The sequence below is a fragment of the Durio zibethinus genome, chromosome 24 (assembly GCF_047325235.1).
Source record: "Durio zibethinus cultivar Kanyao isolate XHJ-2024 chromosome 24, ASM4732523v1, whole genome shotgun sequence".
Taxonomy (NCBI): domain Eukaryota; kingdom Viridiplantae; phylum Streptophyta; class Magnoliopsida; order Malvales; family Malvaceae; genus Durio; species Durio zibethinus.
In genome coordinates this window covers 9,735,408-9,749,282 of record NC_143185.1, presented here as the reverse complement: position 1 = coordinate 9,749,282, position 13,875 = coordinate 9,735,408, and the positions used below count along the sequence as shown (strand labels likewise).

The following is a 13,875-nucleotide window of genomic DNA, read 5'->3' as shown; positions in this document are numbered from 1 at the left end:
ATTGCCATAAATAAAAGGAGAAAGCATGAAGCACAATACCATTTTCCTTTCAATACCGAATTAGAAAGCATTTTGTACCCAAAGTCATTTGCAATTGAAAACGCCATATGAGTCAACAACATTTTATAAAACTTATGCTTCTATGTTTGACATCGCAGGTGTATGTTTACATGATTGTTAAATTTATCACTTGATCAAGATTTTTATTCTTTCTTTGCTTCCTTCAGAGGAAATTAATTGATAAAAAAAAATTTGTAGCTCAAAAGGTTTAGAATTATCTCCTTCTTGAAGACATAAGCTCCCATGGAAGTAATATATGGTTTCTTTTTAGCCTCCTCTCTTGAAAGTCCCAGAACTGTGGTATCTACTGCCTAAAATATACACATTTATATTAGCAAAACCACTCAAATCTCTAAAACCAATTACAAGGCAAAGTTCATCATAACAAACTGGGACTTACCATTGCTTTAAATTTTTGTCCCTTGGGCTTTTCACTGAAGGACAAAATCCTTCCTTTATTATCTATCTTCATTAGACCAAAATCTGAGGCATGTCTACAATAAAAGCAACAGAGAAGGTAATGCTTATTACTGAGTACCATTAGATGAAAGCTATAATATCTGTTGCAAGAAATTGAAATATCAAAGAAAATCCATAAAATGGTGATGTACCTATCATCTGTAGGAAGGTAAGAAATGGTGATGTCCGCACCACTTTGCCGATGGTTCTGTAAACAAAAATCATGAATCTCAGTTTCTATATTTTGAAAATTGATGTCATCAATGTATATAATATAACACAAGTAAAACTATCTACATATCTTGTGCCTTATTACCTGAACAAAATCCATATAGTCCATTCGATAGAAGTGATCCCCTGACAGAATCAGCACATCCTCAATTTCCTTACTTCTTGCACCCTACAAGATAGTAAATCGTTAACCAAGAGTCACTGACATAAAAGAAAGGACTACCGCTGTAATTTTAGTTCTAGTGACAAAGGAACAAAACTTGGCAAACTCAAATACCATAAAATAATAATGGTACTCTTTCTGATACTTGACATTTTGCAATAGTTTGGTTCACTTTCTCTTGTTCTTCTTAAATCAAAATAAATGCCTTGTGTCTAATGGATAACAATAAAACTTTCAAATACCAATCTCCCATAAATGAGTTATTTTAATGACTTTTTTTTCCCATTATAGGAGCTGACTCTGAATATTTAACTCAAAAAGCCAGTGAAATTGTCGCACTGCATCTGCAGTCCCTTGGAACCACCTCTTACCAGCATTTCCTGGGGTTTGTGTGGCTGCCAATATCTATTACAAAGAAACAGTCTTCAAATATCAGAATCAGTTGCTGCTAAACCAGAAATCTATTGGCATTTGTGCATAAATGAATGCTGAAATGATACCTCAACATAGCCATCTCCAAATTTGACCCCATTGCCAAAGTTGTAAACACAGGAGAGTGCCTGTTAAGTGAAGCCGAGTTAAGTTGGGTGTGAATGTACACTTTGGCTTTAGGACTTTGTGCTGTCACGTGGGCATGGGAAGAGGGAAAGAAATAGAAGGAAAAAAAAAAAGAAAAAAAGAGAAATGACAAGGCGCCACATGGATGGCTTTAGGAGAGGTCAATGCTCAGTCAAAATGAGCAAGATTTATCTTATGGATGGATTTTGTCATTGATAAACTGCGTAAGTAAAAATAAAATGAAATGGAGTCAATCATACCTCTCAACCATTGTAAATTAAATCAACAGAGTTATCAAATCATTGTTTATATTCAAATTAAAGCTACTCCCAGTTCATGTTACTTTATAATTGAATGAAAAACGCATTGTATTACCAAACTCATCGTTAAATAAACAATATAACCAAACTCCATGACTTATTGGAGTTTGGTTATAACCAAACACATTATATAACCAAAATAGGTTCTTTTTTTTTTTTTTTGCCAACAGTAGATTCATGTTTACAAATCAGATTTTGCATTTATTTCTACTTTGATTCTTATAATTTAATGATCCCAGGTTCAATAAAGAATTATTATATTATACTATAATCATCATCAACAAAGCTTGGGAAACATGAGACATGCATTTTCTTTACCTGACTAACTAACAACTAACGGACAAAACTATAGCATTAAATTTAGTAACATGGCTAAACATTGTTACTTATTTCAATATCATTTTAATGTTTTGGTGATAAACCAAGAACATAATCAAATCATATCACCAGTTAAAATTATATAGAAAGAAACAGTATTACATGATTCTATTAAATAACCAATGGCATATATGGAGCTTGACAAAAGAAATGCTATGTAATCTAAAAAAACCAATTGCATTTAAAGACAACATGAATTAAACATATAAAGAGGTTTAAGAGTTGTTTGCCTAAGTTGGCTCTCTAAGAAAATAATTAGCTAAATAAGATGTGTACATTTACCTTAACTTGAGTTTAAAAAGCTATTAATCGCTATTCAAATTATTATTTTCTCCATAATGATTTATTAGTTTGAGCACCACTATCATACGCACTACTATCACCTAATCATTACACCACCTCGTAGTGACCCTAACAACAGGAGAACATTTGATTGCCTGGCTTTCTCTCTTTCCCTATTTTTCTTTTTTTTTTTTTGTTTGACTTATTTAAAATGACTTGTTTAAAAAAGGTTAAAATTCCAATACCCAAAACCTAAAAAATACCACCACCACCTTTATCTTAGCCACCGTTCACCGGCAATAACTCTGCCTTTTCCTATTCTATCTCTCCAATAGCTCAAATCTCCTAAGAAATCATTAAAAATCGAGATAAAAAACCCCCCAAAACATAAACTTAAAACTTTGCCTCTACGGTCTCTTGCCGCTGAACCCATTCAAAATCACCTTTGATTCATTCCTCTGTTTAGAAAATCCGAAAAAAAATCCTTCAAATAAAAAAAAAAAGATTTGATTCATTCCTCAAATCTTACCTAACCCTCTCCCCCACCCCTCTACTCATTTCAAATCAAAAAAGAGTTCACGTAGCTTTACCATTGAAGCGCAACGAACTTAACTCCAGCATAGGTATTCGAACATGACCACTTTTCCCACAAACGGTACTTACCAAGTCGGTCTCAATCACCTGCTCTCCTCTTTATCCTCCAACGCCACCCGTGGTAATCGATTCTACAACACAACCTCTGGATGAAACTCTGACGTGGTCTACAGGCTGTTTCTCTGCAGGCGTGATGTTTTGGAGAAGATAAGAATGAAAGGAATTAAAGAAAAAAATAACAGAAAAAAAGAAGAGAAAAAGAGCGGTACCTTCCTGATTTTTGTTGTTTAAGCACAAAACCCACCGCCCTCGATTCAATCCCTTTTTTGTTCGAGCATTTAAACTCCCAAAAATCTATCAACCCAAGACTTTCGTTTCAAGACCACAACCTCCGATTTCCCACTAACTCCATCAGACCCACCTTCTTGTTGTTTTTTTATCAACGGCGAAAGGTTGCTTTTTGTGCTTCTGTCTCTGGTATTTAGCTATTACATTGCTGGGAATTGCTTCTGCCTTCGGTTTATGCTTCTCGATTTAGCCTCTCCCTTAGTGCCGCAAGCTTCTCAGAACCCAACAAAAAAAACCTTACCTTTTCTAACTAAGCCTTACCGAGTAGATTCAGAGACGGAAAACCAAGAACCTAAAACCAGAAAATATATATACCTTTCCACGATTTTCGATTTATTCATTTTTGTTCAAACTTTGTAAAAGAGAAATGGAGTGTAGCAGATTAGAATAGAGAAAGACAAAGAAACTAAATGAAAAGACATTTGCCTATACGTTTAATATTTCTTTTTTAAAATAATTTTCTTTCATGAAAGGCCATCAACGATCAAAAGTCTTTAGTAATTAAAAAGAAAGTTGAAGTGACACGTGACTGAGGGTTTTCATAGATAAAGTACCTTATTTTTATGAAATAAATATATTATTTTTATAAAAAATGTGTTTTTTTTTTTGAGAAACTACGTTTTGAAATTAAAATCGTGATTTTTGTTAATTTTTTTAATCATTTTTTATATCAATAACATAATTAAAATATTTTTTAAATTTAATTATTTTTATTCATTATCAATCATATTTTTAAATTAAAAAAATATAACTTTTGATAAATAATCAATCACATTTTTAAAACTAATAAATACATGTTGTTAAGTGATTCAATAAATTTGTTAATCGTTCAAACATTACTCTTTTTATATTATAAATCTTTTATCTACTCCTCTTTCTTCGATTAAATTAAAAAACAATCACTTATTTATATTTTTTTCGAATATTTTTTAAAATAAAAAAATAAAAAAAAATTACGAAACAACCACGTTACACCCAAAATGAAAAAAAAAAACATTATGATTTATATATTTATAAAATTTATCTCATGGATGGATTGGTATTACAAGGTACGTATTTCCAAATCCCAAATAATCTTGTCGCTTTTATTTTCTCTTTCTTTCTTCCGTCATCCTTTTTGCATTGTTCCTTTCTCTGTTTCTTTCTTTCTCATCAATTATCTTTCTCCATATCTTTGGATTGCATCATAATAGTGACTTTATCAATTATGAAGCCAAGTAAGTATATTCAATTGCTCTTTTTAGTTTGTGTAGGATTATAAAGCAATATATTTAGTTTTTTAAAGCACTTTCCCCATTTCCAATAACAAGTCGAATCATGAGCTGGACGAGATGGGTGAGGTTGAGAAGAGGACGGCGAAAAGGAAATCTATGGTCGCAACATTTAAACAGTGTGCTAGTTATTTAAATCCATTATTCAACTTTTGTAGAAAGAGGGTAAAATTGTTTTTGTTAATTTAAAAGATTACATTTTTAAATTCTAGTCTTTTTGTTATTATTTGTTTTATATATGTTAAAAAGTTAAATGATAGAGAATAGGATTTCTAAAAGAACAATTGAAAATTTACTTGAAATACAAATGGAATCACTAAGATTTAGATGATTAAAACTAATTATTTGATCAAGAGTACAAGACTTGCTAGGGATTTTTAGCTAAAGCATTCTTTGACATTACTCTCATCCATTATTTTGAGATTTATTCCCTTTGAACACTAAAAAATAGTTGCTAGGCGTAAGGGATTTGGAAGAATGAAAGCTTTGAATCTACCAACACTAAATCTTGTTGACGATATGTGATGAGTGATTTTTGCAAGTACACGTATCATACAAGTAATAATAGTGATCAAAGCTTAAAACATCGTTATACAGGGATTAACTAAAAAAGCTTACCTAAGTACCTATTATCGTCACACCTAATCTAAAGTTAATTCATCAAAAAAAGTATACAAGATTAAGCTAGTAGCAACAAGAATGAAAAACCAAAAACTAGAAATGCAAGTAACTAAAAGCAAGTTTATTAAATGTAAAACAAACATTCTTGAAAACTTTATCAAAACAATAGCTAAAGTACTTTAAATTGAATCCAACATACTTTGAACTTAAATGTAAACTAAGAAACCAAAAATACTAAGCTCAATTAACAACTAAAAAGTAGCTTACAAGTGATAATTGAAAACAACTAACTAGTAATCGAATTAACTACCTCTTAACTTCCAAATGAAATTAGATCTAGAAACTTCCTAAGACTTGATACAAACAACTTTTAAATTGCAAGAATAATAAGTTAACAAAGATCAAAACACAATTGAGGTACAATTAAAGGATCAAAATCACAAAATCAACAAAAAGAATTCAAACCGAAATAGAACTTTCAAATATGGAAAAATCAAATTTTAAGAGAAAAATTTAGATCTAGACTTCTATAGATCAAATGAACTAGAACTAGGCTAAAGCAAACTAGGTCTACAAGATTACTATCTAAATCAATAAAGAAATCTCAAGAAACAATAAAAAATCAAACTCAATGAACATGATCTAAAACTGCATGCAATGAAGAACAAAAATAGAGTAGTTAAGTAAAATTCAACCAAACAAAATTGAAAAGCAAGAAATTAAAAGCTATCAATTAAATCTAGATAAATAAACATATGAATTAAGAAGTGCAAAGTGAGAAGAGAGTGAACCGATCGCCTAGCTAGGAAAGAAGAATCTTATAGTGCTATCACTCACTCAAGTTTCAACTTTGCTGCTAGATCTAATTGAAGATTTTTGGATTTTTCTAGAATTTTGTAGAACAAATTTGAATGTGAACTTTTCCATATTTATAGAAATATGAATCAAGAATTTATAAAAAAAATTTCGGATAGAAACAAATAAAATTTGAATTAGATAAAGCGCAAAAACTGTAACTAGTTCAAATGCAAAATTAGCCAAATAGATTTGAGATTCAATGAAAATTAAAGCAAATTAAACAAGAAATCTTAAAGAACTTGAGATTTTATTGAAAGAATCTTAAAATGCATGTAAAATAAAGGCAAAAAAAGTAAATTTTGCTAGAAAATTAAATGATTTTCCCTTAAATAGCCTTTTAGAAAAAAAGAGGAAAATGTTTTAAGAGAAAATGCAAAAAAAATGAAAAACTAGAAAAAATCTCCCCAAATGATCAACCATCGCTCCTATTTATAGGCCAAGGATAAGATGTTCTAGCGAATAAGTTTGCAAGAAAATACCAACTAAGATGCCTTTTGTTCTAGAGTCTTCCAAGTCATCCATTTAGCTCTTTAAGCTTCATTGCTTGCTTCTTTTTACTTCATTTTAGTTTAAGCTTCCTTCTTTTAATTTTGCAAGCTTCAAAAAGTTAAAATTATATCCAATTAGAAAGCCTCCAAATTGCCAACTAAATAGCTACCCATTTACCTAAATGTAGCTTCAAAACCTCACAAATGCAAGGGACACCTATTTAGCTCATGCAACTCTACTAAAAAGTTGTTAAATACTTAATGAGCTAAAAAAAATATTTAAACAAGGAAAATATAAGGATTAAAGCTTGAACTAAAGTTCAATTAAGCTCAAATAAGTAAAAGAAATCATGAAGGAAAATGTAAAAAAATCCCCTAAGTATGGCATTGAAACAAGTTCACACTGGTTTCAGTCATTTTATAGCTTTTTTGCATCAAAAAGCATCCAAAAGAAGTCTATAAGCTTCATTTTCTCCTTTTTCTTATATTTTTACCTACATATTAAATATTTAAGTAACTAGGAGTATTTTTGCCAAATTTCTCAAGGAAAAAGCAAATATCCACTATAAAATGATCTAAAAAGGTATGATAAATTACTAAAATTTTAGTGCAATCAAACCCTAAACTTAAGCTTTTATTTGTCTTCAAGCAAAACAAGATTGAGCTAGAATCATCACTACTTCCATTGTTTCATTCAACACGAATGCCTGATGGATTGGCTAATGGATATAACTAAAGTAAAATCATGAATAATAGGTAATCTACAAAAATCAGCCTAGGCTGAGTTTTTTCCTAATTATGGTTCAAAATACAAGCAATACATCTCTTAAATCCTTACATGAAATCTAACAATGTTATGTAGAACATGGAAATTCAAAATGAATTATCAATAAAGTGCATTCAGGTTTCATATTTTTGCTTATTGCATCTCTCTTATCTAATATAGACAAACACATGACAAAAGATCATTTACGATTTTATAAGTTTGTAATGTAGCTAGTGTTAATGTATGATAAAAGTCATTTTAGGCTTAACTATCCTAACTATGCATTACTTTGTTTGGCATCATTCATTAAGAGCTTTTAAGGGAAAAAAGTTAAAGCTCACTACATGAAATAGAGATTTAGTAGCTGTTTTTTAGTAGCATTTTTTTATAAAACACCACTAAAAATTTATTTTTTGGCATTTGTTGACCTAAATGCCTTCAGTAATCTCCTTCTATTTTTTTGAGATTATTCAAGACATTTTTTGCTAAAAAATGTCTTGAATAAGCCTTTTTGGTTAGAAAACCCCTTGAATAATCCTTTACAAAAATTAAATGGGGTTATTCAAGGTATTTTTGGCCAAAAATGACTTCAATAATCCCTTTCAATTTTTGTTTTGGATTATTCAAGGCATTTTTGGCTAGAAAATGCCTTAAATAATCCTTTACGAAAAATTGAATGAGATTATTCAAGGCGTTTTTAGCAAAAAATGCCTTGAATATTCAATTTATGAATTTCAATTCATTTTTATTTATTTCAAAACTTTTTTTATTTAATTATACTAATAAATATTGAAAGAAATTAAAAAAAAGAAAATTTCCTAATTTAGCGGCATTTGTATGAAAAAACATCACTAAATTTAAAAATAGTGGCATTTGTGTTTAAAAACACCGCTAAATTTAGCTGCATTTGTGTAAAAAATGTCTTTAAATTACATAAATTAATGGCATTTGTATCCAAAATACCACTAAATTTAGCGATATTTGTCAACACAAACACTGTTAAGTTAGCAACATTTTTTCCTAAAATGTCATTATTTTTCTTAATTACAAGTATAGGTGAGTTCTTAACAGCATTTAATGGCATTTGTATGAAAAAACATCACTAAATTTAGAAATCGTGGCATTTGTATTTAAAAACACCGCTAAATTTAGCAGCATTTGTGTAAAAAAAGTCTCTAAATTACATAAATTAATGGCATTTGTATCCAAAAATACCACTAAATTTAACGATATTTGTTAGTACAAATGTCATTAAGTTAGCAGCATTTTTTCCTAAAATGCCATTATTTTTCTCAATGCAGGTATAGACGACGTTCTTAACAACATTTTTAGCAAACACCACTAATCATTTAGCAACGTTTATAAATGCCGCTAAATATATATATATATAAAGGTCGTTAAAACCTTGTTCTCTTGTAGTGGCTATCTTAAAGAATCACCCCCAAACGTGGTTTTTGCATACATTTTCTTTCTTTGCTCGTTTACCACTTTATTTTCTTTATTTTCTTCTTTTCTTCCTTTTTTTGTCTTTTACAACTTTTTTTAGCTTGTTTATTTTTTTTCATTCTTTTGTTTTTTCCTTTATTTTTTCCTTTCTTTTTCAAACTCCACCCTTCCTCCCTAATGATGCATAACTTAAAAATGATGCATGAATGTCCTAATGCACATAGGGTAAGGGATCAAAAAATAGAAAATATAAAATCAAAGCTTGGGTTCATAATGTGGTTTGATAAAAAAAAAGTATCATTAGGCTCAAATAGGGTGAATATGAAAGAATTAATTCAATGTTAGCTTGGAAAGCTTAATTGATCCAAAGATAGCCTATATCATTCTCTAATCATGTGTCCTCTAATATTTCTCTTAGATAGATGATCAAAACAAATTATAGAGCATGAAACACAACTTCAAAGACCAATGAAAAAGAATCTCATGCTCACATAATCAATCATAGATAAAAAATGCAATTTAATGATCCAAGTATTAACTAACAAATGAAAACTCATACTTAAGAAGTTATTAAACCTAAGCATCACCTCATATTTCACACAATATTTAATCTTTTTCTAAAGCTATATTCATTCTTAATCTCTCCCTATCATTGGCTTTATAAAGAACTAATAAAAAAAAATACTAATAATTTAAGCTACAACAAGTGAACCTTAATTTCAAGGTAAAACTCAAGAAAAATTAAAAAAAAATTGATTAATTTTTCCATACTCCTAAACTTGAAGAACATATTGTCCTCGATGTGTAAACAAAAAAATAATAATAAAGCATATAAGAGGAATAAAAGAAGGCCCCTATCATCATGAAACATGTATGGTAGCCGAATGTGAATTGCAAATGTAACCGAAACATGTGCTTCCTTTTTCAAGCTTTCATTCAACCTACAAAACAAAGAAAACAACTAAATAAAGAATAAACATCAATATGTACAAGAAAAACATAAGCACCATAAGAAAGTAAGCAAATGAAAACAACAATATACATAAACATGACCAACAAAAAACAATATGAAAAGTAAAACTTGAGTTGCCTCCTAAAAGCACTTTCTTTTAAGTCAAAAGCATAGACTATAAGCTCAAGAATCAGTCATTCAATCAAATGTATCTCATCAGCTACACCCTCAACCTCTCATTCAAAATAAAACTTCACCTCCTTCTCAACAACCTATACATTAGTTTAGAAATCTTAGAAACATCTTAATAACCTTTTATAAAAATCATCATGTCTAAGAAAACTCTCAACACCTTTAACCATAGTCAAAGGTGGAAGGTTTTCTATAACCAAAATCTTAGCTTTACCAACTTTTATTCCTGTAGAAGAAACCTTATAACCTAGCACTATTCATTCTTTTACCATGAAATGACACAATTTTTAATTAAGCACTAGGTTAGTTTCTTCGCACCTTTTCAAAACAATAGCTTAATGATCAAGACATTTCTCAAAGCTATCACCTATGATAGAAAAATCATCCATGAAAACCTCTAGGAAATCCTTTACTATGTTGAGAAATATAGCCATCATACATTTCTAAAATGTAATGGGCATTACATATTCCAAAATGGCATTCTCTTAAAGGAAAAAGTTCTAAAAGGGCAAGTAAAAGTGGTATTTTTCTAATCTTTAAATGCTATAGCTATCTAATTGTGTTTGGAGTATCCATAAAAAAATTACCAAAACTCATCTATCTAACATTTGATCAATGAAAGGTAAAGAAAAATGATCTTTCCTTGTAGCCTTAGTTAGCTTTCAGTAGTCCATGCACACTTTCCAACTAGTCATGATCATAATGGGAATCATCTCATTGTTTTCATTTGACACCATAATCATCCCACCCTTTTTTGGCATGAATTGGATTGGACTGACCTACAAACTATCCGAGATCAAATATATGATGTCAGCATCTAGCTATTTAATTATTTTTTCACTATTTCTTTCATATTTAGATTCAAATGATGTTACATCTCAATGGTTGGTCTGTATCTATCCTCTATCAGAATTTTATACGCGTGAAAAAGATTAATACCTCTAATGTTGGCAACGAACCAACCTAAAGCAAACCTATACTTTTTCAAAATAGTCAACAAAAAGGCCTCTTGATCATAAGTTAAAGTTACTGAAATGATCACAAACAAGGTATCATCATCTCCTAGATAGGTATACCTACGAAGTAAAGGTAATGGTTTAACCCTTAACATAGATAACTTTAGAATGTAAGTTTTCATCACTCTATGAATGGGCTTAAAAGCATCTAAAGGCTTAATACTAGTAGGTGCAAGTTGACATGTAGAGACCATAACTATGTCATCATCATTATTAACTAAATCTATATTTATTACATCATCAACTAAAGGGGATTCTTTGAGGTGCAAGATAAAGTGCTCTATTTGAAAAGCATCATCAACTAAACCACTGAACACCTTTATCCTAGAACACTTATCAAAATTATAAGGGTACTCTAAAGCTTTAAGAACATTAAATCTAACCTTATGATCTTAAACTTTCATGGTTAATGCTCTTTTTTGCACATCTATTAAGGCTTTACTAGTAGCTAAGAAAGGTTTCTCTGAATGATCAAGATCTTTTAATCAACCTTCATATCTAGAATAACAAAATTAGTAGAAAAAATGAATTTTCCCACCTTAACGAAGACATTTTCTACTTTTTTAAGATTTTTCAATGAACAATTAGCCAACTGTAGAGTAACAAAGGTAGGCCTCGCTTAACCTATTCCAAACTTTTTAAAAATAGCCTAGGTAATCAAATTGATACTAGCACTTAGGTTACACAAAACCCTATCAAATGACATATTACCTATGGTGTAAAGAATAATAAAACTACTAAAGTCCTTTAGTTTTACAGGTAGACCTCCCTGAATCAATAAAGCACACTCATTGGTGCATGCCACTATCTCATAATCCTCTAATCTTTTTTTTTTAAAATGATGTCCTTCATGAACTTGGCATAAGTAGGCATCCATTCTAATGTATCCGCAAAAGGGATGTTAATTTGAAGTTTCTTAAACACCTCTAAAAACTTGAAGAATTACTTTTTTTCATTCTACTTCTGAAATCCCAAAGGGAAAAGAATGTAAGGCATAGGTAGCTTAACTCAATGAGGTGTAAGTCTAGAAAAATTGAGAACTAAAAGCTGAGTAGGTGTTTGGATAAGTATTATTGTCTCACCAACCTTCTTGCCCTTTTTTTCCCTTAGAACTATGACTTCCTCTATCTCATCGTTAGACTTTTTTATTACATCCTTAAGAAAAGCATGAATAGGGTCAATAGTTACTTACTTACCACTCCTAAGGGTAATTACCTTGCATTGCTTTTTCCTTTCCTTTTTAGGGTTAATTTTTATGTTATTAAGTAAAGTGCCTTAAGGTCGGGTACTTAAAAGAGTAGCTAATTGGCCTATCTGAGTCTCTAGGCTCTTAATAGATGTAATTTGGTTATGAAACATGGTGTTCAATATCTGTATAAAAAAATTTTAGGCTTTGATCAAGGAACTCAAAAAATCCTCAATTAAGGATTTTTGCACAAATTGATATTAAGAGGTGTAAAGATGTGGGTTTTACTGCTGATAAGGAATTTGATGAAAACTCAGGGCATTTTGAAGTTTAGTGAACTGAAGCTACTATGTAGCATGATCAGGTTGAATAAGGATAGAATAACTATTTTACTATTGACATCAAGAAAAAACTAGGTTATTCCTCCAACCACGGTTATATGTGGAAGCATAAGGGTTTTTAGGTTGCTTAGGGTTTTGTACTAAGTACTGGACACTTTCAGATTGACCTATCCCACAAATTTCATCCAATTGAGTTATGGATGGAACTTTGTTGATTAAAACTAGGCTAAGAAAATATAACCTTAAGATTTAAAAAGTCTAAAGATTTGGATAGAGACTCTACCTTAACACTTAAAGTAGTAAACTATCTAAGTCTTGTACATTCTTAAAGCTTTCCTATGATGTTGTCTCTCATTAACCATTAACAATTATTGGTGGCCATGTCCTTAATCAAATCATATGCAATATCGAAAGTCTTACGCATTTCCAATGGCAGCATTTAGAATGGTCTTAATGAAAGGTATCAATCCATTATAAAATATCTAAATCTTCAGCCATTTATGTAGTCCCTGGTGTGGACACCTTCTCAAGAGCTCATTATGTCTTTCCCATGTCTCATACTAGATCTTTGAGTCATGTTCAGCAAAGGTAGCAATATCATTCCTAAGCTTGGCCTTTTTGGCCGAAGAAAAAAACTTAGCCATAAACTTTTGAACTAAATCATTCTAAGTGCTAATGGAATCTGGTGGCATTGAGGTTAACCAACTATTGGCTTTATCTCTAAGGAAAAAAAGAAATAACCTAAGCTTAATGGCATCTTCAGTAACACCATTATATTTAAATGCATCGCATATCTCTAAAAAATCTCATAGATGATCATTGGGGTCCTTACTCGTATAACCATTAAATCGCACTAACTATTGAATCATCTGGATGATTGCAAGTTTAATCTTGAAGTTATTAGCTTGAATGGCTAGCCTTTTAATGCTAGGTTTAAAACTATTAAGATCAGGCACAACATAATCTCTAAAGGCTCTAGTGTCTTACTCAACCATGATGATAGGATTGAGTTATCTTTCCTTTCTAAGTCTCTTAAGTTTGGTTTTAATCTTGGGATCTAGAGGGATCAACTCATGTCCCCTAACTGAGTACATACATTAGCCATAAGGACAATTAAACTGCATGGAAAGCTTTTAAATGAAAAATCTAAATATGTACAACTAATAATGGAAATGATCAACAAGACAAGTAAACTATGTACACCCTAAAAACATAAAACTGAAGCAAACTAGAATCTAGCCTGGTGCATGTACACTAGGGGTGAATCAATCTATAAACCAGCAGGTGAAACATGATATTAGCCTAAGACTCTTAACTTCTAACTCTAGCAATAGTGCCAAAACTT

The 13,875-nt window shown here is 30.5% G+C and overlaps 1 protein-coding gene and 1 long non-coding RNA gene across 12 annotated transcripts; one reads left to right on the top strand and one right to left on the bottom strand.

The window, feature by feature from the left end:
• Positions 1-108: 108 nt before the first annotated feature.
• LOC111316856 (glucose-1-phosphate adenylyltransferase large subunit 1, chloroplastic-like) lies at positions 109-3,671 on the bottom strand. Of its 11 annotated transcripts, none has more exons than XM_089753972.1 (8): positions 3,315-3,671; positions 3,042-3,227; positions 1,414-1,691; positions 1,028-1,318; positions 836-919; positions 672-727; positions 461-554; positions 109-371 (listed from the first exon to the last, which is right to left on the bottom strand). In XM_089753972.1, exons 4-8 carry the CDS (start codon positions 1,028-1,030, stop codon positions 234-236), a joined length of 375 nt encoding a protein of 124 aa, XP_089610098.1. In that variant the 5' UTR covers positions 1,031-1,318; positions 1,414-1,691; positions 3,042-3,227; positions 3,315-3,671; the 3' UTR covers positions 109-233. The 11 variants fall into 11 exon arrangements, with proteins under 11 accessions (XP_089610098.1, XP_022774781.1, XP_089610102.1 ...); XM_022919046.2 differs by having other exon boundaries at positions 1,285-1,318; XM_089753976.1 differs by having other exon boundaries at positions 109-367; positions 1,285-1,318.
• An 86-nt stretch (positions 3,672-3,757) lies between these two features.
• Positions 3,758-4,868, top strand: LOC149511911 (uncharacterized). The gene is made up of 2 exons (XR_016333413.1): positions 3,758-4,610; positions 4,704-4,868. It is a non-coding gene; the product is annotated as an uncharacterized LOC149511911 (long non-coding RNA).
• Positions 4,869-13,875: the final 9,007 nt, after the last annotated feature.

What these genes read in the sequence shown, in the direction of transcription:
- LOC111316856 (XM_022919046.2), bottom strand. Translation starts at nt 1,445, where the DNA reads ATGGGGTCAAATTTGGAGATGGCTATGTTGAG. An exon ending in ACAAACCCCAGGAAATGCTG is followed by an intron (nt 920 to 1,284) that starts GTAAGAGGTGGT and finishes ACTATCTTGTAG; the next exon opens with GGTGCAAGAAGTAAGGAAAT. An exon ending in GACAAAAATTTAAAGCAATG is followed by an intron (nt 372 to 460) that starts GTAAGTCCCAGT and finishes TGTATATTTTAG; the next exon opens with GCAGTAGATACCACAGTTCT.